Source organism: Pleurodeles waltl, chromosome 1_2 (assembly GCF_031143425.1).
Source record: "Pleurodeles waltl isolate 20211129_DDA chromosome 1_2, aPleWal1.hap1.20221129, whole genome shotgun sequence".
Taxonomy (NCBI): Eukaryota; Metazoa; Chordata; class Amphibia; order Caudata; family Salamandridae; genus Pleurodeles; species Pleurodeles waltl.
In genome coordinates this window covers 776,412,017-776,437,541 of record NC_090437.1, presented here as the reverse complement: position 1 = coordinate 776,437,541, position 25,525 = coordinate 776,412,017, and the positions used below count along the sequence as shown (strand labels likewise).

At 42.6% G+C, this 25,525-nt stretch overlaps 1 protein-coding gene across 3 annotated transcripts in view; it reads left to right on the top strand.

Annotated features, from left to right (window-relative positions):
- MARCHF1 (membrane associated ring-CH-type finger 1) overlaps positions 1 to 25,525 on the top strand; it is a 1,558,735-nt gene that overhangs the window by 1,042,756 nt on the left and 490,454 nt on the right. Inside the window, exons 3-4 of one of the 3 annotated variants that reach the window (XM_069243829.1) lie at positions 22,484 to 22,563; positions 22,816 to 23,568. In XM_069243829.1, the coding sequence (XP_069099930.1) occupies positions 22,484 to 22,563; positions 22,816 to 23,568 (833 nt within the window). Of the gene's footprint in view, positions 1 to 22,349; positions 22,564 to 22,815; positions 23,569 to 25,525 lie in introns of those variants that run through there. The other 2 variants (XM_069243838.1, XM_069243847.1) reach the window with 2 other exon arrangements.

The following is a 25,525-nucleotide window of genomic DNA, read 5'->3' as shown; positions in this document are numbered from 1 at the left end:
GTACCTACCATCCACTCCACAGCTACTCAAAGCTGCCCACCCAGAGCCACCATGCCAACATGTGTTGCAAGTGAGAGTGAGTACTTATCCCCATGTGGCTGCTGTGATGCCCTCAAGGTGCCATCTACCTCAGGGTAGGCCACCACCAATATGCGGGCCATTAGGGGGGTCAGGATTCGACGGGCACCCCTCCCTCATTGGGAGGACATCCCCGGCTGGGCCCCTGTGGTCTTCCGGGCCCAGTGTCTCAGGTCCTCCCACAGACCCCCAGGGTCCGCACATGCATGGCAATGGCACACCAAATCCCCTTCTTCTGATAGGCACTGACCTGCATGGGTGACAAAGACAGAAGGACACAGTTATGTAGAGTGGCATCCCTGGGACAGTAGTGGACAGCACACATCACACTTCCACACCCACACGTCATCAGCCAACGTAGCCTAAGGCCCTTCACCCATGTCCATGCTCCATTCACACTGCCACCTACCAAGGCCCCCATCCCCATGCGCACAACTCACATACAGGACAATGACAATGGGCTCACCTGCTGCTCTGGTGCCCCATACAACTGTCCATACAGGGGCAGGACACCATTCACAAATCTGCCTGGGTGAAGGCTGGGGCCCTGTCTCCTGCAGGACGTGGCATCTGGGCTACCAGAGTTAGTACACTGCAGTACACACAGTGAATATCTTCAGTGCATGAGGTTCAGGAGTCAAGTGGGCATGAGAACATTAAATGGTGGTCATGGCCGCCGCGGACATCACCGTCACTGCCAGAGGCGATCACCATTGGCTCCTGCCTCCCATTGGCAACAGTGTGAACCAATGGTGAGTTGCACGGCGGTCGTGACCGCCTACCGCCATGACGTGTTATGCCGGCGGGATGATCTCACTTCCACCTGTCCCATGCATTTCCAATGTGTAATGTGTGTGAATGTGAGTGTGTCATGCGTCTGTGGTACACAACATTTTACCAACTCTCTCCTCATCCCAAGTACTATGCACAGTTGAGAATGAGGAATGCACCAGTGTACAGACCCCCAGTCGGCCTTGACACCCTGGAGGAGCGTTTTATCACCCAGACCTATCGCCTGAACCGTGTGAGCATAATGCAACTGGTGGCCCAGTTGGAGCTGGATCTGTTGCCTGCCATTGGCCATCCCAATGCCATCCCTTCCATAGTGCAGGTGTTCTCAGTCCTTCACTACCTAACCTCAGGCTCCTTCCAGGTCACAGTGGGCCTCAGAGCTGGGATATCACAGCCCATGTTCAGCAATGTCCTGAGGGATGTACTGTGTGCCCTGATCAAACATATGTCCAGCTACATCCGTTTCCCCCAATGTGCAGAATTGGCCACTGTCAAAACTGCGTTCTACCATGTGACACACGTCCCAAATGTGATTGGGGCCATTGATTGCACTCACATTGCCTTGGTGCCAGCCAGTAGGAATGAACCGGTTTACTGAAACCGCAAAAACTTTAATTCCGTCAATGTGCAGGTGGTGTGTCTCACGGACCAGTATATCTCCCTGGTGGCGGCCAGGTACCCAGGCTCTGTGCATGATTCATACATCCTGCAGAACAGTAGCATTCTACACATGATAGTACCACTCCAGAGGGACCGGTCCAGGCTTGTCTGTATGTACCCCAGCATAAGTCCAGCCCTGAGCTCTGTGAACCCTTGTGTCCCTGCCATATTGCCCTCCTGGTCTTTACATGCCTCTTCCCTCGATACACACAGGTAACTCTGATGATCCCAACCTGCCCTGACTCATGACACCCGTGAAGCATCCAACCTCAGCTGAAGAGGACCATTACAATGAGGCCCACAGTCATACCAGATGGGTCATTGAGAGACGCTTTTGTCTGCTGAAGGCCAGGTTCCGCTGTTTGCATGTCTCCAGGGGTGCCCTGCTCTACAACCCACAGAAGGTGTGCCAGATCATTGTGGCCTGCTGCATGTTGCACAAACGGCCCCTGAGGCATCAGATCCCATTGCTTGACGTAGAGGAGGGGGAAGCTGTGCCATTGGCTAATGAAGGGGACATGGGGAGTGATGAAGAGGATGATGATGAGAATGCAGCTGACCCCAGGACGCAGCTGATTCAACATTACTTCGGCTGAGATGCAGGTTTGTGTTAACTGTGTGGTATGTGTCCTTTACAACTGTCTGCTTTGTCCCTGATGCCACCTGTTGTCTGTGACCACTAATGCTACTGGTTGCAGCTCTGACACTGGGTGCGTTGAGGGGTGTCACATGTGCCCATGACTTAGGTGATCACAGTGTACAGGCCAGTCCCATAGTCAGACAGATTTTGTGCTGGTGCACTGGTGCCATCAATGAGTATGTAGTATGTTCCCTGAGCTGTCAGTGCAGGTGTTATGTGTGTGCCACACAGGGTTGTTGCATTTGTGCAGCATCTATCCTCGGATAGACATTGGGTGGCAGTGCTACATTGTTGTTGGTGGCAGTGGGTATGGGTTCAGGTCTGGCGCTGGGTGCTGTGCGGATTGGACCATTGGATTGGTATATGTTGTTAATGTGTGTATGTACTGGCCATATGGTTGTGGACCTGACTGGCATATCTACAATGGATTCCTGTTTCTACAATGCATTTGTGTGGATTTGGCATATGTGCCTCCTACAGTGATTGTTGTCCCTGTCTTGCTCTACTTTCAGGACAATGTTGTGGTGTTCTCTGGTCCCTGCTCAGCCTGTTGCCTCCATTGACACATATGTCCAGCCACTGCCTGCTACACGTCTGTCCCGGGATATTGCTCCCCCCTCTGCCACCCTCCTATGAATGTGTTGGGCGATGGGTTGGCAGTTGTACACTTATTGCCAGTTCCATGCGTACTCATGACAAATAAATAAGTAGACATGAACTGTGTTTAATTGTTGTTTATTTGGTATGTACAAGTGTGAGGGGTGATGAGTGGGGGCATGGCGGTGGAGATCATCAGAGTGGTGAGTCCAGCTGTAGATAGTCCGGGTCCAGTGTGCTGGCTATGGGTAGATGGAGATATGGGAGTGGACAGTTGACAGGGTGTCACAGTCACACAAAAAGGAGAATTTTTAGGAGAGGGTCACTTCCTGGCGGTGGTCGTGGTCTGGCCATCATGTCCGGCTGGATGTCTACTTGGAAGTCCTCGCTTGCGTGCAGGTTTCTCAGCTACAGGGGTCGGGTGCTGGTGTCCTGTGAGTCCTGTGGCTGTGCCTCCATGCCACTGGCTGCCGCAGTCATGGAGGGCTGTGATGGGATGTGACCAGTTGTAGGGACCTGCTGGTGGGTGGTGGACACATGAATGACAGTGGGCAGGTCCCTGAGCACCCCTACTCTAGAGGCCATGGTGGTATTGTGGGCCTGCCACTGCTGCATGGCCTCCTGTTGGTATTGCCCCTGCAGCCGCTGTGTCTCCTCCACAGTAGTGAGGATTTAGGCCACCGTGTCCTGGGTGTGCTGGTATACACCCAGGACTTGGTTGAGGCCATCCTGGGCAGTCAGTTGGTGTGGCTGTCCTGGCCCTTGGCCCACAGTTCCCCTCCCACTACCCCTGGCCCCCTGTGCCTGTGCCCCTGGCACAGTGTGCCCACTCCCAGGAGCAGCAGGGCCTTCATTGTCTAGGTTGTGTGCCCTTGACTCTGGCCTCTACTATGGGGCACACCTCTGATTGATGGGTCCCTGGGGCACTTGTTTGGGGTTCAGGGTCTGGCTGTGGTATTGTTGCCACATGGGTAGGGGTGTCCGGTGTATCCAAGGTGGGTGTGCCATTGGTGGACTGTCCAGTGGCCCCTGATGGCCCAGGCAAATCGTCCTCATCAAGTCATCCAGTGGAGCATTCATCCTGGGGAGGGCTGTGTGAACCTGGCATTCCCTACAGGGTGTCAGTGGCAGGGGTACCTGTGGATGGATACGGTAGGTGTACATTGTGTGACTGTAGCTGTTATGTCTTCTTATGATGCATGAGTGGCTTGATTAGCTTCCCAGTTCTGGCATTGACAGCTGCTGCACTGCAGACATTGATTATCAGTGACCTTGGGTGAAAGCTTGATCCATGTAGGATACCATTAGTTGCTGTTGGTTTTCTGTGTAATGTGGTGTGTAACACATTATTTCCAATATACACCAATACATCTAAAAATTCAATAGAGATCTTGCTTGCCTTACATGTAAATTGTAATCCTACGTTATTCATATTTAAGCCAGTGAAAAATTCCCTGAACATTTCCTCAGTTCCATTCCAGATCAAAAATAGATCAATATATACTGTAACCACATCACCATTTTCTCCATATACTCTTAATTTTCCTGTCCCCAAGGTATGCACTTCTCCCACCAACCCATCATAAGGTTCGCATAGCTTGGAGAAAGGGAAACTCCCATGGCTGTCCAACACATCTGTTTATATATCTGATGGTTAAACATGAATGTGTTGGTTCTTAGACATAACTCTGTCATTTCCTATGACATTTTAGAATGTCTTAAATAATGAATACTTCTTTGTTGCAAAAAGAATTTCACTGCATTCATGCCCAGTTCATGTGAGATTGAGGTATAAAGTGAGACAACATCTATGGTAACTAAGAGATAGTCAGATTGCCATGCCACTCCATCCAATAATCTTAAAAAGTCCCCTGAGTCTTGTATATATGAGTTCAAGTCTTTGACCATGGGTGCCAAGAAATGATCCACATATTTCGACACTCCTTCATATAATGATCCACAACTTGAAATAAGCGATCTACCTGGGGGTTTATTTAAAGTCTTGTGAATCTTTGGTAAAAAATATATAGTTGGCATTATCGGATTTTCATTCATCATAAATGTTCTCTCATCACAACTGATTAATCCCTCTGAGTGCCATTTTTCCAATCACTGAGACTCAAATTGGCTACATATGAAGTATTATGGCATTGCAACAATAAAAAAACATAAACGTGGAGGAGACAGAGTTCAAAAACTGTGACGACAAGAATCTAGATACATCATTAGATTAAAAACCAAGACTCCATCTGGATTGAATGGCGATGAGGAATTATACTGTCATCTGTAAACATAAAGAGCATGTAGCAATATAATGAGAGATATTTCAACATAAAAAATTGATTATGTCATTGACCGTGAAGTTGGGTGATTATTAACTATAATTTAAGAAAAATTGAATTGTTGTATACTGATGAAATACCAGACCCATAAATGAAAAGTAAAAAATTAGAATTTGTTCTAAAATACGAAAAATAATATAAATGGTATGTAAAAATAATGACATAAGGTATTAGAATAGCATTATTGTGGATGTATATTTATTGTTTACAGATGGAGTGATATATAACAATATTGATTGTGACTAGAATAAGTAATAAGTATGTTTTACTTATTGTTTGGTTTTATTTTTTATTTTTTCAACAATGTGTATATAAGTATGACATAGTTACACAAGAGGTGTATCATAGGTCAATCATAGATTGGTAGTTTGTTTTTTCTTATATTCACTTTTTATTGTTATTAATTACATATCCCAGAATGCCACTGAAGGGCATGTTGAGATAAACAATATATAGAGCTTAAATTGGATTGGTTTGTCACCGTGATCAAGACAGTGTAGGTTGAAATGCATTGGTGATTGTTGGAGGTATCAATTGCAGATTACAAAAGAAGAATTGACTATCCTGTGAGTGCCGCGTCGTTGACTTAATGTCAAAGTTGTACGGTGATATATATATATATATATATATATATATATATATATATATATATATATATATATATGTGTGTTCCACATAGATGATTATTTTCCTCTGATTTGTAATAATACCGTAAAACGTATAAGTTCTACATGTACTTTCTCAGCAAATGTATTTAACTAGAAGAGTAAGGGAAAAATAGTGACACACATCATATGATGCTATGTTTCATAAAAAGAAAATGATCTCTGAACACCTTAGAAGCTTTATCAGTCGAACAACATTCATGGACAGTGCTGCTATTTCTTAATAGTGTCAATTTTGCCTTATCTCCAGTCTCATTGTAGTTGTATTTATATAGTGTTTACTACAGCTGAAGAGGTGTGAAAGCATTTTTCAACAAGTTGCACGCTACTCCGGAACCCAAAAGGATTAGTGGTGGATTAGTATAGGGAAGTATGAGTTAAGTTGAGCAGTGGACTTGTGAGTCTATTAGTTGGATTGAATAGAATAATGGACGGATAAACGATGGAAGAATCTAGAAAATGTTAATTGGGAGACCATGGTAGTAAGATGAGGTTTGGGATGAGTAAAAAGAAGATGGAGGAGGGAAGAGTCTGTAGAAAGGGATTAGGGACATCATATTAGTGGAATGAGGTTTGGGATGAGTCAAAGGAGAGATACATGAGGGAAGAATTTAGTAGGGTTGTTTGGAAGATCACAGCAGTAAACTGAGGTTGGGGTTTGGGTTGAGCCAGGAGGGATAGAGGAGGGAAGAATCTAGAAAGGGTTATTTTGGAAATCATAGTAGTAGAAGGAGGTTTGCGATGAGTCAGAAAGTGGAGAAAGAGGATAGATTGAGAGAGGTATAGGGTTAGACAGAGTAGTACATTGGAAAGAGTATTTTTTTTTTCTCTTGTACATTAGGAGTAAAGAAAAAATAGATACATGATTACATAGAAAGAGAATATATGTATAAGGAAGATAAAATATTGATATTTAAAGTTGTATTGTATACACACAAACATTTAAGTGTTGCAATATTTGAAGGTAATTTATTTGTGTATTTTGTTTATAACTCAATGTATCTTTTCCTCAATATTTCAATAGTGAAGAGCTTGTAGATAAATAGTTAGGATAATATTTAGCTATTTTGATAGATAAGCAAAACAGAGAGTCATAAGCATCTAATAAAACAACTTATATAGAAACCATGCAATGACCTATGAACAAGTTAACCATAGAAAATATATATAACCATAAGTAATATATACATTTGTTAAGCAGGTCTAAAGGGTATTTGTATATTTTTGAAAAAACATAGTTATTCTACATGTTTGTACAAAGATATACACATTTCTAGATATATACATATAATCAAATTATAAATGTTTATATACACAGGGATATGTTGTACATTGCTGTGTGAGTATGTTGGGTATGTAGGAAAGAGTATACTCTTGAACAGTCTTCTGAAGAAAAGATAGTTATCCGTGGATCTTATATTTGGGGGTAATGAATTCCAAAGTTTGGCCGCTTGAACAGAGAAAGATGTATCACCTATTATCATTGCCAGGTGCCAATCTTGAGCAGGGGTTCCTTCGTTGAATGCATTTGGTGATTTTATTTCTGATGAAAAGTGGTCCTGTTCCATCTATTGCTTTGTGGGTGATTCAAAACAACTTGAAGATGGATCTTCTAGCAACCGGTAACCAATGTAGGGTCCTCAACGCAGGGGAGATGTGGGCTTGTGGCTTTACATGTATGAGTAGTCTGGCAGCCAAGTTCTGAATCCATTGTAGTCTTTTCATCATTGATAGAGATGATCTGTGGTAGAGGCCAGTGGTGTAATCCAGTTTAGACAGTACAAGAAAGATAGTAGGGTAGACCTTGTGTGGAAATGCCAGGTGAGGGAAGATGCATTGCAGAGTTTTCATGGTGTTGAAACTTGATCCTGCTAATTTGTCCACTTGGGCATTCATTGTTAACTTGAAGTCCATTGTAATTCCAAGGTTTCTTACGTCCTTATGTACTTTAGGAGGTGGTCCCAGATCATCAGGCCAGGTGTAGAGAGGGTCATAATTTTTCCAATCACCACATGTGAGTATTTCCACTTTGGAAACATTCAGGCCCATATTTATACTTCTTGATGAAAACCTGCGTTAGCGCAGGTTTGCGTCAAAAAGTATAGCGCTGGCTAGCGCCATTCCGGGACGCCAGCTGGGTGCCATATTTAAGGAATGGCGCAATCCGGCACTAAGGCCTGGTTAGCCCCAAAATACATGACGCTAACTGGGTAGGGGAGGTGTAGGGAAGACTGGAGGTTTTGCAGAAAGAAGGGCGCTAGTCAGGTAAGAATCAAAAAAATGACTCTAACCTGACTAGCATCATTTTTTTGATGCACAACCCCCATGGACATGACTCCTGTCTTAATAAAGGCATGTCCCCCAGACCAATGGCCATGTAGGGAGGCCCAAGTTAGGCCCCCCTACGGCACTCTGAAAAAAAATTTAAAACACTTACCTGGACTTACCTGGGATGGGTTCCCCCATCCTTAGGTGTCCTCCAGGTGTGGGTGCGAGTGGGTGGGGTGTCCCTGGGGGCAGGGAAGGGCACCTGTGGGTTTTTTCTATGGTCTCTGGCCATGGAAAAAGGCCCACAGGTCCCCTAATGCCTGCCCTGGCCCAGGCGTTAAATAATGATGCTAAGGAGGCTTAGTGCCATTATTTAAGGCACTCCTCCTCCGGTGAGTGATTTTTGCACGGGAGGATAAATAAGACGCTAGGGCACAGGAACGCCTAACTTTCATCTCATTGTGGCAAGGTAGTTTTCCGCTGGACAAAAATGACTTTAACTCCAATATTTTGGCTTTAGACATGTCTAGCGCCACAATTTAAATATGGAGTTTCAGTTTGCGCCGGATTTGCATAAAAAAATGACGCAAATCCTGTGCAAACAGAGTATAAATATGCCCCTCAGTTTGAGATGGCTCCATGTCATTCACTGATCAAGGGCTCTGATGCAAATGAAGATTTGTGATTTTCAAATGTCTTCAGGGCTTTCCAATTTAAAGAGTATTTGTGCGTCACCTGCATAGTTGTAGCATTTGAGCTTAAATTAATTGATCATTGCAGGTAATGACTTCATGTGATCCAGCCGAGAGCAGTTCCCTCTATGCCGGCTTTGTAGAGTCTTTGTATCAGGGTGTCATGTCAACTGTGTCAAAGGCAGTTGAGAGGTCCAAGAGAAGTAGTGCAGCAACTCCACTGTGGTGTACTGTGTTTTTAAGGTCATCCAAGGTGGTGATGAAGGCAGATTATCTCCCTCTTCCTGGGCAGAAATCAGTGTGGTAGTATGAAAGTATGGAGTTATCTTCAATAAATTGTGATATCTGAGCAAATGCTGCTCTTTCTATCAGTTTGCCCAGTTAAGGTCCATTTGTAATTGGTCTTTGGTTGTTCGGGGTCATACGGGTCCAGGTTTATTCTTTTTAATAATAGTAGTATGCATTCCTTTTTCAGTCTTCTGGAAATATTCCTGTAGTTAAGGAATAATTGTTGATTCTTCTCACTGGTGTGGCAGCAGAGATAGATAAAAGAATGTTCTTGAAAATGTGTGGTGGACAAGGGTCAGAAGAGCAGCCGGCAGGCCTGCTTGCTTGACCAGATCCATAAATTCACTTTTAGATATTTGTTTGAAGGAATGCAGAGGGTGGGTTAGCTTACTCTTAGAGGAGTTTTTGGAAATGGGTTGGTGCAGGTGGTTTTTCTTTGTTTTAGATAGAAGTTCAATATGTCTCATGATTTGCCAGTCTGTCTGTGAATTCTTGAGTAATGGGGTGAGTTTCTTCCATGCAATTCCATGTAATTAGGTTTACGAGATTCATTAAGAATTTTATAAAATAGTTCTGGAATTACAAAATGACGTCTAGGATGTTTCAAGCGATGTGTATAGGTTTGTGTGCGATCTGATGTAGGCTGATTGTGACTAGGCCAGTGATGATAGTTTTTGGATGGGGCATATTAGGTTTGTCAGACCAAATGTTTAGCTCCTCAATAATGCATAGGTTCGAGTGTAGTGTCATAAGGTTTGAAAACTGTGTCTAGAAATGTACCTTGGGATGTTGCATTGCTAGGTATTGGTCTGTAAAGGGAGGAGTTAGTTACAGGAGGAAGTTGGTGTAGGATTGTATCTGGTGATGAAGGCTTCACAACCTTGTATGGAAATGTTGTTGGTTTTGGTGAGATTTATTGTTTGCTTGAATATAACAGTAAGTCCACCTCCGCTTTAGCCTATATGATTTTGTGTGCTAGTTTGATTACCTGGAGGAACAGCTTCATGCAACACTGGAGCCATGTCATCTCTCAACCGTGATTCGGTTATGAAGAGTAAGTCAGGTTGTGTGTCAGTAAGTAGGACAGAGGTGTGGTGCTTGATTTTAGAGAGTAATTGAGCATTTATTAGTTGGCAGTTTAATGATTGTGTTTTGGTGGTATGTGACTTTGTTTTCTAAAAGAGTGAGCAGTATATTTTGAACTTGTAGCAGGTGTGTCATTGTTAGTGCTGGTATTAACTTTATGAGGGTCGCAATAGTGTTGTTTTTCCATGTTGTGTTCCTCATCCAGAGATGGTGAGTTGTTGTTTTTGTACGATAGCCTTGTTGTGTAATAGACATGAGGATGCAAAGTCACTATTTAGAGGATCCAGGAGAAGCATTTGTGAAGCCTTCAAATGGTAAAAACAAAACAAGATTTGTTAGAGATATTAGTATATTGTACTGGTGACAGCTCATTTGAAGACAACAGAGCAGCAACAGGCTATAAGCATTGGTATAGGCATGTGGCTGTCAACATTTCACTGTCCTTATTTAAAACCTCTGAGTCTCTTTTATCTGGATCTTCAGGGAAGTGAAAGAGAGGGGGTTCTGTGACTGAGGGCACACAGCGAGCATTCCCCTCTCTCTTCTACCATGCTTCACAGTGTTACAGGAGCCACTGAAGGAAGCAGGAGGGAATTCTCCTCAGCTCCTCTGTCTCTCTCTGCTCTGTCAAATGAAGAAATGCAGTTTGCTGGAGACAAAGTTCCTGATTGCTTCCCACTTATTCCTTATGCTGTCCATGTTTGACAGTTAACATCAGGGGCCTTTTACCCATCAGCAACTGTTTGACATACACAGGAGGAGCTGTAAAAGGCTCAGGAAGTACAGAGCTGTGGAGTTTAACCCTTGTGGCAGTGGAATTTTCCAATAGCTTTATAGTCCGCTGTAGTAGGTTATACCAGCCATTAAAGTCCTGCTCCACATTTGAACCTTCCTATTTCAAACCTATAGGAAGTGGCAAAGGGGAATAGTCATTGTTAGGCCTGTCAACCTTAGGGTGGTGTTCCCCCAAACTTTCTGCCTACTTTCCTCATTATTCTTTTTGTTGGCCTTAGTACTCTGAGTACTTTCAAACTGCTAACCAGTGATAAATAGCATGTGCTTTTCCACTAAACATGGCAACATTAGTGTATACAAAATTGACACATTTTATTTACTTGTAAGTCCCTTGTAAAGTGGTATACCATATATCCAGGGCCTGTAAACTAATTAACTACTAGTGGGCCTGTAGCACTGATTGTGGCCCCACCTACTTAGCCCTCTAAACAGGTCTCAGGTCTGCCACTGCACAGTCTGTGTTTGCAGTTTGAGTGCCACTTTGATTTGGCATTTAAATCCTCTTGCTAAGCCTTAAACTCCCTTTTATTGCATAATATTACCACTAAGGTAGGTCCTAGGTAGCCCATAGGGCAGAGAGCTGTATAACTAAAAGGTGGGACATGCACTTTTAAGTTCTACATGTCTTGATAGAGAAAAACTCCCAAAGTCATTTTTCACTACTGTGAGTCCTATCTCTTTTGCAGGTTAACACTGGTAATTTCTTATCATACTTTTAAGCTGTAATTCCTGATTGAGAAGGAGTAGCTATGCCATGTTTCATAACATCGGAATGGTAATGATAAATCATTTTTAGTGTTAAAGTCAGATTTAATATTACAATACTATATTACAGCTTTGTTTGCCGCAGCCTGTCTCCAATACATGTCTGGAATGGGTGACAGCTACACTTTATGCATTCCCTCTAGAGAGCCACAATCACAGATTAGATGTGACTGAATACTCATTTGCATTCTGATGGCTCTTCCTGGCTAGACGGGGCTGGAGGGACTGACACTTACACCTGAATAGGTGGTGCCTGTCCCCAAACAAAAATTGATTACCCCCTACTGATATTCTGGAGCCAGGGCTAGGAAGAAGGGACCTCTGTGTACTTCAAAGACCCTTCTTTGAAGTTACCCCCCTTCAAAGGCACTACTGGATATAAGTACTGGGTCTCTGACACCACCAAATCAGACACTGCTGGACCTACAACTGGACTCTGTTGGAAGAACTACTATGCTGCATCAAGGACTGTTACTCTGCTAGACCGCTAACCTGGAAGGGCTGCTTTTTTGGAGGGTATTTAAAAAGAAAATGTATGCGTATTCAATTCGGCCATTTCTTTGGACTCTGGCTGACCTATCATCTTAGAAACACAGCTATGACATTGCATGCAGACTTTGTGGCTACAAATAAGAGACTTTATGCACCTGGTATGCATATGTCCCTATCTTCACATGGCTTGTGACAGCCTGCTGAAAAATGACTTTAAGGCTGGTGGTATCTGCACATGCAGGGAGGCAATAATAAAAAGTTTCAACCCAGCTAACCCCCATTTGAATGCTAACCTGGTGAAATATCTATTATTACATGTGCAAGCAATTAATCATTGCAAGGGGAAAGCTATAGCTTGCTCTGTCTTAGTTGCCTAATCGCCAGTCGGTTGTAATGTTGATTTTATTTAGCTCTTTTATTCTATTGCAGTTAGATGATAAATGTCAGTACTATGGAAATTAGTACATTTAGCATTTTATAATAATCGTAGGGTTTGATTATTTTTATTGTTAGGAACATGTAAAGGTGTTTTATTGTACAGCACATTATATTACCTACTTTACGATTTTATTTAGTTTTTATTTTTGCTCAGTATCGTTAGGGTGCTAAGTTTTGGTATCAATGCAACTAGTATATTTTAGTGAACTTATAATATTTATGTGATTTTGTTATACTTACTAGTATGAATTTGTATAGAGGCTTTTTATGTAGCATATTGCACTGCATATTTTATGGGTAACAACATGTGTATACAATGAGTAATATTGTTAGGGTTTTAATTAAGTAAACAATAAAGATTAATTTATTTATTGACTGCTTTTTTTGCTGTACTGCCCTGCTGCTCTCTGACCCTGCTGGGTGAGAACTGGACTCTGCCTTGCAACTAAAGTGATCACCAAGGGCTTGTGGGCCTTCGTCCTGTTGCTTGGAACACAAGGATATGAAAGTCTCTGGCCTCATTCCTGTGCCTGGTTCACTGGAAGTGGACCCAAATACTTGCACTATCGAAATTAACGTATCTCCTGTCTGCTTGGAGCAGAACCAGTGCATCGGCCTTGTTGCGGGAGAGGAACCGGGGCATTGTTCTCAGAAGCAATACATTGCCTTTAGAGCCCGTTGCGAGGAACTACATATTGCCATCACAGCAGCTCAGAGAGATCAGCGCATCCCTTGACTGCACAAAGAAACCCAGTGCACAGCATTTCTGAACTAAGACATCGTGGCTATGCGCTTTGTCCTCGGAAACCGACGCACTGCCATCACTATGTGAAGAAACTCGATGCTTCACCTCAACAGCTGGCCCAGCATCAACACATCACTGTACACATTGTCCATCAGCTCCACGCAGCTCACTGTTGTGACCAGGATCAGGGTACTGTGTTCACCGGGCCTAAGTGGCTCTTGCTACTGCAACTCCTAGGACTCACAGATGTTCCGTTGGATTCCCTGGAGGGCTGAGTTCTACAGAGGAGGCCACACCAGTTATTAAAATCCCTGAAACCTAACAAAACCCCAGACCCAGATGGTCTCATGGCACAATTTTCCTAAACATATTCCTCCAGGTTAGCCCCGAAACTTGCAGTCCTGTTCTAATACTGGGCTGACACAGGCTCTGTCACCTCCACATTGGGGAAGGCTCTTGTTGCGGTCATACAGAAGGCCAACAATGATAACAGATACTGTGTGTCCTATCACTCAATCGGCCAACTAAATATTGACACTAAACTTTTAACAAAAATTCTAGCAACCTACCTCAACAAGGTGCTTCTGACTCTGGTGCTCCGTAACCAAAGTGGATTTGTCCAGAGACACCAAACTCACAATAATATCTTAACTAGCCCTTAACTAGCTAGAGGGTCCGAGGCCTCTTTCACTCACATTACTAAGCGAGTCCCACTTTTACTTTTCTTGGCTCTCACATGTTGAGATGTTCACAAAAGCATTCAGAATGGCTCTATTCTTATCCACTAAATGTGTTGGAGTTGGAATTGGCAGAAGGTTGGGGAGGTTACAGACTGAAAATAGGGCTTCAGTCTACTTGACAGGTGATCTGCATCTCTTTGACAATGTGATTACTGTAACTACCACTTGTATTCCCCCTATGTTGGATTGTCATCCTCTGTGATGGCCTGCTGTATGTTCACTTTTAATTTGAAACCTTTAATTAAAAGATACATTTAATAAAGGAATTTTGATCTAAACCATATTACGAAAAGTAATATTTGTATGGCATGACACTGAGTAAAGAAATGTAAAGCTTTTTGGATGGGAACTAGGGTGCAGCAGTTGCTCCATGTTGCGTGCTGTTGATTGTATCTAGATAATGTAGCAGGACTCAATGGTGCCGTATTGAAACTACAACAAATACATTTGAGGCGCATTGATATAAAATGCTGATAATCTGTTGTTTACCAACATCCCTCTCTCTACTAACAACTAGTTGATACCTTTATTTTGGAGTGAAAGTGTTTTTTCATTGTGTACTGTTATTGAGAGACCATTGCATTGGAAGACAGATTTTGTGGAATGTCATATTATGCTGTGTCATCATTAAACTGTATTGTGACAGTGCAACTGAGTTTGTGCATATTCAGTTCCTTGTACTATATGTCATTCTTCATTATGGGACTTGATTTCCTTTGAAAAAATTAATATCGGTGCTTCTGATAATTCTGGAATTTTCGGACCACTGGACGTGTTTGTTAAGGAGCACTGCAATTTTTTTATGCTACTTGAGTTGATGGTATCCCTGATGGTGTGACCAGACACCTCTGACATGCATCTTCTTTCAAGTGTCCCAGCCTTATAAGTGGCATTGTATGTAATGGACTGATTCTAAGAAGCTATGTGACTTTTTAGAAAGGTTGACCAAAAGTGCTGATTCTACCATACCCAGGGCATCCTCAGCTTGATTTATTAAGTGGGCTTCTGTGACTGGTTCATTTTTAGGTCTGGTGTTAGCCAAGACCTTTCGATTTTACTAAAATAATATGCATAGTATACTTAAAGGGGCTTTCAGCTAACTCTCTTCACCCATTGATCTTTTGTTGTGTTATACTCATGTTGCTTCTGTCCGCTACAGCATGCAGCATGAGGCAATGGTTCATCCTACTTAAGTCACTTTGAGCCACTGCATTACGCTCTTTCACAAGGTGCACATCAGAACACAATGAGTTTCCTTTAATGCCAGCGTTGCCTGACGTGAAAGTAGGGCACATTTAAAGTGAGGACACGGCAAATTCCAGCTTTATCAGTTCCTGTTTCCTTACTATGTTGTTGTAAATTCCTTTTTAAGTGGATTGATACTATTTCACTACATACTATTTGTGTTCCTGGACCCTGTTTCGCCAATGGGTCTTCGATAAATATTGCCCAGGAAAAAAAAAAACCTTATGGTGTTTAATTTGGAGCACATTTGCTGCAGTTGTATTTAAGCCTCTGTGGGGTGTAATTTGGGTTTTAGTATCTAATATCTTATACTGGAAGTCCTTTTTCCTTCTTTTTTCCATCATCTTTCTTTCCTTTATTCTTTCCTTCTTTTGTACTTTCCTTCTTTTGTTCTTTTGCCTTTTTATCTTTTTTGCCTTCTTTCCTTCTTTTTTGCCTTTCCTTTTTTCTTTCCTTCTGTCTTTCTTTTCTGCCTTCCTTTCTTTTTTACCTTCTTTCCTTATTTTTCTCATTTACCTTCTTACCATTTTGTTTCCTTCCTTTCATGTTCTTTCTTTCATGCCTTCATTTGCCTTTCCTACTTTCTTTAATTCTTTCTGCATTAATTCTTTCTTTTTTCCTTGTCATTTGCCTTCTTTTTTCCTTGTTCTTTTTGCCTACTTTACTATGTCTTTCCTTTTTCTTTCTTTCCTTCATTTTTCTTTTTTACCTACTTTCCTGATTTATTTCCTTCTTTCCTTTTTCTTTTTTGCCTTCATTCCTTTGTCTTTCCTTCTTCCTGTTCCTTTTTACATCTTTATTTATTGCCTTGTTTTCCCTTTTCTTTCCTTTTTGCCTTCTTTTCTTCTTACTTGCTTTTTTGCCTTCCTTTTTGCCTTCTAACTTTCCTTTTCTTTCTTTTTTGCTCCTTCCTTCATTCTTGCCTTTCTTTCCTTTTTCTTTCCTCCGCTCTTTCTTTTTGCCTTTTTCCTCTGTTCTTTTTTGTCTTCATTCCCTTTTTCTTCTTTACTTGTTCCCTTCCTTCTTTCCTTCTGTTTTGACTTCTTTCTTTCATTTGTTCGTTCTTTCTTTCTATTTTGCCTTCGTTACTTTTTTCTTTCTTTCTTAGTTTCTTTGTTTCTCTCTTTCTTCTTTCTTTCCTTCTTTCTTGCCTTCTTTTCTCCTTTCTTGCCTTCTTCCTTTTTTCTTTCTTCTTTTTTTCCCTCTATCCTGTTTTTTCTTTTCTTCTTTCTTTTTCACCGTCTTTTTTTGTTTATGTATTTATTCATTTATTTGCTCCCTTCTTTTTTCTCTGCTTCTTCACTCTTTTTACCTTTTTCCTTATTCCCTCTTTTCTTTCTCTATGCCTTTCTTTCTTCCATTTAGCCTCATGCTTTTTCCTTCTTTTCTTCCTTCCTCCCTTTTTGCCCTTCTTTCTTCCTTTTTTGCCCTTTTCCTTCTTTTTTGCCTACTTTGCTTCTATCCTTTCTTGCCTTTTTTCTGAAAGGGTATGCTAGAAGCCAATGGCAGACCAATGGATTTTTTTAGGTCTGTATTAACCAAAGACCTTTTGATTTTGCTAAAAGTATGTATAACATAGTTACTTAGAGGGGGTTTCAGCCAGACTTCAACCATTAGTCTGTGACTGCATCATTTATATTTTTCTTCCACCCACTCCAGCATGCTTCAAGGAGCAATGTTACTCCAGCAGCTCATGCAAAGAATTGCATCATGGAGAGTATAAGGTCGACGTTTGAGTCTTCCAAGGCTCAAACTGTCCATGAAACTATCCTCGGGACAATGTGTCAAAGTGGATTAAATCACAATAATCATTGTTTTCAAAATCAACTTCCTAGAACAGCACTGCCTAATCCTTTTCTTAGGGCACATCCAATGCTAGTCAGTTACTCCAGTATAAAGAAAAGACAATGTAATTTCACCACAGATAGTTAAACTCCCACCGGGCTTGAATCAATCATAAAGCTTTATGGTCTCATGGACGGTTTGAGCCTTCGGAGACCAAAACGTCGACTTTATACTCTCCATGACGCAATTCTTCGCATGAGCTGCTGGAGTCCCTTTGAAATTACACGCTGTTTGATTTATGGTTAATTACAACATTAATAGTATTTAATATTGCTGAAATATTTTTATGCAAATGATTCCTCCATGAACATTGTGTGCTTTACTGCCCTTTCTCAAAAAGCACATCCACACACAAGGTAGTTCCATTCAGTGCCGGGTGTATTATGCTAATGTGTACTTTTTTGAGACCAGAAAAACACTTTTGACTTTCACTATTGTTTTTTTTTTTTTTTTTTTTTTTTTAATTTAATAAAGAGACAGTAGTTTCTAGAGCAATAAAGTTTTGCGAAAAACATGATAAAACAAGAATTGCCTAAAGGCTGGCAGCTAATGCCAGACTTATTGGCTTTACAAATGCTAGATTTGTTTGTATGAGGATTTGCAATGCGTATATCATTTTCAAAGTACATTGCCTTCAGGTGTTGAGTGGCCTTTAACTGTACTATGCTACAGGAGAGTATTTTTCATTAGACTGATCAGTGCCGTATTTCTTCGTATAACTGAAGTCGAGGTAACTGGTAGAAGTTGGTAATTTCAGTCATGATAGGTTTCATTTAGTGGCAAACTCTTCCTGAAGAGTGAGAGATAGTTTGAGGGGTAGGCAGTAGTGGGAGATATGATGATGTTATACTGTAGACACGAACAAAGAAGATGTCTTTTCCACTCATTCAATTGTGTGTTTTCTAGGGTGTGCTCGGTGTTATCTGGTATTTGAAGTATGGATGGTCATGTGGGACAGTGGGTGCTGTTATTGGTAATTTTATAGTTTCACATCTTGTGCAAAACATGTTGTGTTGATAAGTCCCAGAGAGATGGCTGTTGTGATGTTTTCCTGCATAACTGGCCATGTGACATGCAATTGACGTTTTTTTAATATGAAGGCTTAAGTGCAATGGTTGTGCCCGTATAATGTCGGGTGCTTGCTATACTATGGTCCTTGTGCCATAGGATCCAAGCAGCACCACAGTGGCGAGGCACAACAGGGCTGAAACCAGTCTTTGGTTGTGTCTCTTCCTGCTCAGGGGTCATGAGGCTGGTCGGTTTGCACTGGACTGTTCCAATTGGAGAAGTACCAGAATGATGTGCATGTGGTTGCTCTCCATCTTCTCTCCGAAGTGGCAGAGTGGGCAAAAATACATGTACTGGAATGTAGCTGAAGGGACTGCTAAAGCAAATGCAATGTGCATGCCCAGACATTGGTCCCATGCTCATTATTATGTCAAGGGGATCCAAGCTGCGCCTCACTGATGAGCCCCACGAACGGTGAAACCAGCCTGGCGTTGTTTCTGTTCCTGTTCGTGCTAATCTGTTCCTATTGGTGAGGGTTAAAAAGAGTATACTTGCTTTCCCTCTCCGAGTTGCAGTTTGCACAAATATGGAGTGGAAGGGGATGAAGCGATCCCGGTGCAAAAGGCATTTGAAAGGATTGCATTTTTCACATTTTGTTGTTTCTTTGTTTTAAATTTGAACGTGGTTTACATTCTACATATACTTGTAGACAAACACATGATTTACCCCGAAACGGGCTGTCGTACATTCTGCAAGTTATTTGTGTGAATGAGTAATTTGTAGCAAACATAACTATTAAGTGAAATTCATAGAACAACAGGTTTTATTGTGTCCTATCTCTCGGTAAATTCAAGTTCCATAAGGTTGCATCGTGGCCTGATTATCATACCTGATTAATGCGGTGGCATAACATTGTGTCTTCAAGGATATGTCAGAGTTAAGACCTCAGTAGCAGATGGTGTGCATTGCGGTGGTCGTTTGTCATGACTTATGTTGCCATTAACTAGGACATTGTAATTCTCTGGGGTGCTATTGAAAGCTACCGTGTGAGAGATTTAGAGTCCTTCTACGTGGATTTGTATTATTCAAATCAATACCATTTAAAGAAACATTAAGCATTGCTAGTCTTGTAGGTACAATGTATGTCTTTACATGTAGATGCAGGAGTATTTCAGTTACAGATATGATTGTTAGAATGTATTTCCTACTAAATCAATAAAAAGCACAGTGATAAAAACGGGTACATGCCCAAAGTAGTAGAAATATAAGGAAATTGTTAACACTGGTAAATATGTATGCTGTATCTTATGATCAGGTTATATGTAATGAAAAACATATGAGCGTTTTAAAATAAGCAATCATTTTTTGAAGTGGAGGCTCACAAACACCCGAATCTGCATAAGGTATTAATTTACAAATAACAATTATAAGAATATAATATTAGTAGTGCTAAGTGTCACAGTTTTGCCATTTCTCGCTACTGTTAATTACGTGCTGTTTTTATACATTTTCACAAGTACTCAAAAGAAAGAAGCCCTGCTAAGATTTGATTTTTTGACATGCAAGTCACCCTAGTGTGACTTGCAAAGTGTTTATTTCAGGTCATCCAGCTTCACAGAAAGATGCACAATTCTTAGTTGTTTGGAACCCCAGGTACTTCCTCTGCAGTGCACACTGCTGAGCAACACTTGTCGTTTGGTTGACAACCATGTTCCATATCATTACAGGCACTATTTCCAGTCCTGAACTTTTGTGTGATCGCCCAAAGCATTCTGATTGTTTTAGTCTTGCTTTGCTTCCACTGAACTACTTACACCCATGTGGTTCAGTAAATCGAATACACCTGAAAGCAATGATTTGTAGGTGGAATGCTGAGGACCTGATATAGTCAGTGCTTTAAATGCGGAGGTGTTGTCCGGTATGGAGTACCTGCACTTCTGTCATTTGAAATGGAGAGTACCTGCACTTTTCAGATCTACTCTGATACATTTAGTGGAAGAGTTCCAGCACTCCTCAGGAGAAAATGGGTACTGTGGATAGTAAGTACCAGCACTTCTATATTTGCATTTAGAACAGTGGATATAGTGTCTGAAATGATATGGCGTGAGGTGGTCACCCTACTTGCTGGCAAGAGGCAGGAGAAGCCCAGCCTGGTCAACCTGTGACTTTACCAGTTTGTGTCTCTCTGCGGAGGTATGCGGTCATTAGCAGCAAGGCAAATCCTGCCGCGAAATGGTGCAATAAGCAGGCAGAGAGACAGACGGTCCATCATGCGCATGACATTTGTCAGGAGGTAGGCAGCAGAACAGTAAGCAAAAAGCAAGACAGGCCTTTTCCTGATTCAACACAACCAACCCACAGCATAGAAGCAATCCCTGTCTGCGACAGTGTTGAACTTATCTTACATGAGAGATCTGTCATTACGTGTGCCACAGCCCTGATATCATAACAGAAGCACATTCATCATGTGAATATTTTGTATCAAAATACATGGCACACAAAATTATAGTTATGACTGTTGTACCATTTTCATCTCTGCAAAATCAAAATGACCACAATAACATTGTCCTCGGTGTGCAAATACTCCTGCATCAGACTACAGCAGCACTACGATTAAATCCTGAGGTTCCCAGTGTATCTCAACACTCATCTTCAGCAAACGCCACATAAATTTAGATTACAGGGCTGGCAATCTTGCGCAAGGTATCCATTAAAGAAAATCCACTCCTAAATAGCCTATGAGTGACACACATGCTTCAAGATCTGGTCATTATGATGCCTGTGCAACATGCGAAATGACGCCTGTGCACATGTGAATCATGATGCTTGCATATGCATGCGTAGTGATGGATAACGGTGCATGCATTTGGATGCGTCATGATGCACAGCAGTTGTAATGTATTTTTAAACATGGCAGACGGCCATGTAGAAAAGTATATATATATATTTTTTTTAATTGAAAAAAAGAGTGTGCTCTAGCACAAAAACGTAAGCAAGTGGCCCGATATAACTTTGCAGTTTCTGGACTCTTGTAAAAAATATAATAATTACAAGACACAATATTTAAAATTGAGAGGGAAGGGGAGTGAAAAGTGAGCGTGTGGGTAGGAGGGTGAAGAAACAATGAACGAGGGGCAGGGAGTGCTGACATGGAGTGCTCATTTCAAAGAAGAAGAGTTCCCTCAAGTTGGCAGTAGAAAAAAGGACCTCATTCAGTCAGCTCAATGTGAGATCAACATGCTCCTGAGTGGGAAAAACAACATAGGGAAGAAAACCAGTGAATCAAGAGAAGGCATTTCAGTCTGACAACAAAAACATCCAATCCAGTCATGGGCAAGGGACTGACTCAAAGCCCGCTCAGAGTTATGTGTTCTGTATCGGAAATATTAGGCCTGCCAATAGACAAGTAAAACTGCTTGTAGCCGAAGTCTGAAAGAGACCTAATCAGCACGAGCGAGGAGACTTTGATTACTGAGATAAATTAAAGATGCATGTGATTGTCTCCAACAAATAGATAGCTTTCATGAGCAAAGCTGAATTAGGAAAATTTTAGCGTTCAAACGGATATACCATTTCTGCAGGAGAAAAGGGCTCATTGCAAAATCATACAGCGAAGCGGTCCACCGTCTATTTAGTAGTTCAGTGGCCTAACAAAGGCCCCCGCAGCGCGTGGGGGGTGGGGGTGAGCTCCAGGTGGCTCCCTTAGCACACGGCACTGGCCCGAGAGCTCCTAAGTGAGTCCGGGCGGGAGGATGTGGCGGGGAGGGGGGGAGACTCCATGTTCTTTGCGGTGGGGGGAGGAGGGGGGGCATCCAGTTTCGTTACGCCACTCGGTAACATGGGCGTAACAAAAGGGAGGCTGAGCTCCAGGGGACCCCCTCAGCATAGCACCTGGCCTAAGTGAATCCGGAGGGGTCCCCCCTCCATGTTCTGTGTAGGCGGGGGGGCTTCCAGTTCCGTTACGCCACTGAGTAGCGTTCACCAGTGTAAACTGCATGAAAAGAAACCGAAGTCTTAAATCAACAAACATTAGATGTACTCAAGTCACACCAGCGTTTCACAGGCTGAGAAGTGTTGTTCCATATTTATAAACCAGTGACAAGGTTCATGTAAAGCAGCGTCGTCGATGCAGTTTGAACTTCCTCAGGAAGTGTAGAATGTAGTTGTGCTGTGGCCAGACGTCTTGCGATTAGTGATTGTGCTCGTTTTGTAAATGGGACTCTAATCATGAAGCACAGCAGTAAAGTGTCGGTGATGTATTTAATGAACAAAGACGCCAAATTATGCAACTTGTTTCTACAGGCGAGCAGCCCCACGACAGGAACTGCGCCAGAGAGTCAGTCACGGACGTCCGTCTGTCCTTCTGCTCAGGATATATGCAGGTACGTGCTGGACAGAGGACTGTGGTGTGTGCTCGTGTGTGTCGTGCCCCTCCACCGTGTTCACAAACCCTGCTTCGCACTCACGTTCCTCACTAGTTTCCGGCTTAACTGACCCCTGTGCATCTTACACCTGTTTTCCTTTAATTGTCTTCGCTGTTTGTGCTGCCCGTCTTCTTGTGCTCATTTTCATCTTGATTTCATTGCTTTCTCTTCCATTTTCCATGCTGTGCCTTTGCCTGTCACATGGTCCAGATCCGCCCCTTTGCATGCTGTGTTAGAAGACGAGGTTGAACACACGACCCCTGTTATGGTGGTCACCCCGGCTAATAGGGAGCCTTGTAAGAGACATATGAAACGAAGGGTCAGGAGAAGAAAGGGGGCGTGTGACTCGTGTGACCTCAATGCAGAGAAGCAAAGGAAACACAAGAGCTGCAGGTTTCAAAGAGAAGTTCCAAGCGCCAGCTGCAACGAGTCAAACTCCTCTTCCGATGAGGGCCACTGGGCCAAGCCTCGAAGCCAACATAAGGAAAAGAAGATATATCCCAAGAAAGGGGTCACCTGGCATCACTCATGCCGCAGCCAGGAAGTCTCCTCCAACATGAACGCTATCGAAATGGTGCCACTGGGCCCAAAAGACCCAGGAGAAGGCACTCAGCAGCAAAGAGAACATCACCTGCCGGAGAAACCGTCCGTAAGCCGTAGAAGGAGGAAGCTGTCGCGGTGCAAGGAGGCCTGTCGTTCTGAGTCATCAACATCCTCTCAAGAGGCAAACAATCCATCTAGGAAGCGAAAGCGAAACCGTGAAAAGATGCAACACCCTGCCCCGAAATCCTGCCAGTGCAGGACAGAGGGCCTGATCAAGAAGAGATTTACAGAAGGCAAGCCTGACAAAGAGACTCTGGCAGTGGCACACAAAGGAACACCCGGCAGCGCAGGCCCCAGTGAGAGTGAAACCACGCGGGCCACATATGACGACATATCTGACGACGACTTAGAAGTATGCAGGTTAGTGTCCATGGGTAACAAGATGACCTTGCTGCAAAAACATTGTGCCATTCCCTTTTATGTACCAGAATTTATGTCTCGTGACTGGATTCAAAAGCCTAGCATATATGTTAAACACGTATGTCTTCTGGAAAGAGTAATGGGGTTATTTTAGGTCTTCTAGAGGTACTATTTCACAGCGACAGCCACCATAAATTACACGTTGCATTACTAAAGATAACAGGTCAAGCAAGGTATAGTTGTATGTTCAGGTTTGAATAAGCAGTGGAAAAGTGATTTGTGGGTGTGTGCAAATTTCACTGTAAGTCTGGGAACAGTGTTGAAATAGGAGTATTCCATGGTTGCTGCAGCCTGGTGATGGATGTCCTGCTGTTGTGTTTAATCGCCTTAAATCAAGTGCGGCTGTCATAGAACAAATACTAAGCTTTTTTTGTACTTTGTATACAAAGAAATTATCTGTTTTTCAGTCATATGAAATGATTGAAAATAGTATTGTGAACCGTAAAGTATTTGCCAACATCTTAACTTTTCTTACTTTTTCTGTTTTATCTTCTAAACTTTAGAGATCAATTGGATTGAATTGAACTGAAATTAATTGGTAATAGTGGGAATTATGTAATTATGTGTTCGCCACAAGGCATGTTTTTGGTATACTAACATTTCAATGTTTATTATTTGTTGCACTTTATAAACAGACGTGTTAATGTTTCACAGAGGAATCGAAAGTGGCACACTTCCGGTAACAATGAACCTATGTCTTGCTTCAGAAACCAAACAGTTTAAAGCATTTTCCATGGATGGAGAGTGGGAAGTCTTCCTAGACACGTTCCTAATCTGATTGATAACTGTTTGGATGCAGGATTTTAGACCGAGATTTCCAAAGTGTACTCCAAAAATTTAAACTCATATTGAACACCCCTTGACTTTTAGTCCCACCCAAAACCACCATAAACACCCCTCGTACTGAATGTACCACACATGGGAGAAGCCTTACATCCCTTGAAACCGCCTAAGGGCAATGCCGGGAAATTAGGAAAATGAGAACACATATGAATGAGTGAAACATCCAGCCCAACATCGAAGGCACTGTTATAAACAAGCATTTACAATGCATCGGGTCTCGCGTTTGCTCGTGTTAGAGCCGATCGCGTTGTAAACTCCTAATCCGACTTTTCACCTATCGGGCAAAAGTGCACGTAACCCGAAAAAGTGAAATCAAGTAGGTAAAGCGCTCGACTTCTGCCAAGCGAGATCGGGCTCGTAAATTAGTTTAAAAAAAAGTCCACCAGCCGGATGGAAAACAGCGAGCCTCGCATGTTTTCAGTACTTGGTCGCTGCGCTCGAGGAGGGCTAGCCACCGGAAAAGGCATGACCTATGCGTGCCTTTGACTAATGAAAGCAAGCCGATTTAATTAGGGAAGCCCACGAACCAATAAAAAGCACTGACGTGAAGTTGACAGGGCTCGGAGCCCTTTTCTAAATACTAAAGAGTCTCCCTGCTATACGCATGCGCGAGCGCATGCAAAGCAGGCTCGACCCTTAAAAAGAGATGCTGGGAGGGAGCTCTCACTGGGAAATTGTAATACAAATAGCGCCGCGGCAGAAAGTAACCAGTAGAGAGGACTGTTGGGAGTGTACATGTGGCTCAATAGCGAACGAAGGTAACACAAATGTGCCACTTTAGAGAAGTGCTTGTAGGAACATCACATTGGTGGTGCTGCAGGAAGATGAGCAAATGTGAACGATTCAGGCCTGGTTCCTACAGGGTATAGCAGACAAGACGCATGCAGGAGGCACACCAGGAAGGTGATTATCATCAGGTTGCAGTCAGGCCAATGTTTAGGATGGCATACTAATCCAGGAGAAGCAACATTTATTTGGGTTGGTTGCAAGATAGGCAGGCAGAAGATTAATTGGGTACTACCAGAGAGTGCAAAAACATGTTTTCAAAAATATT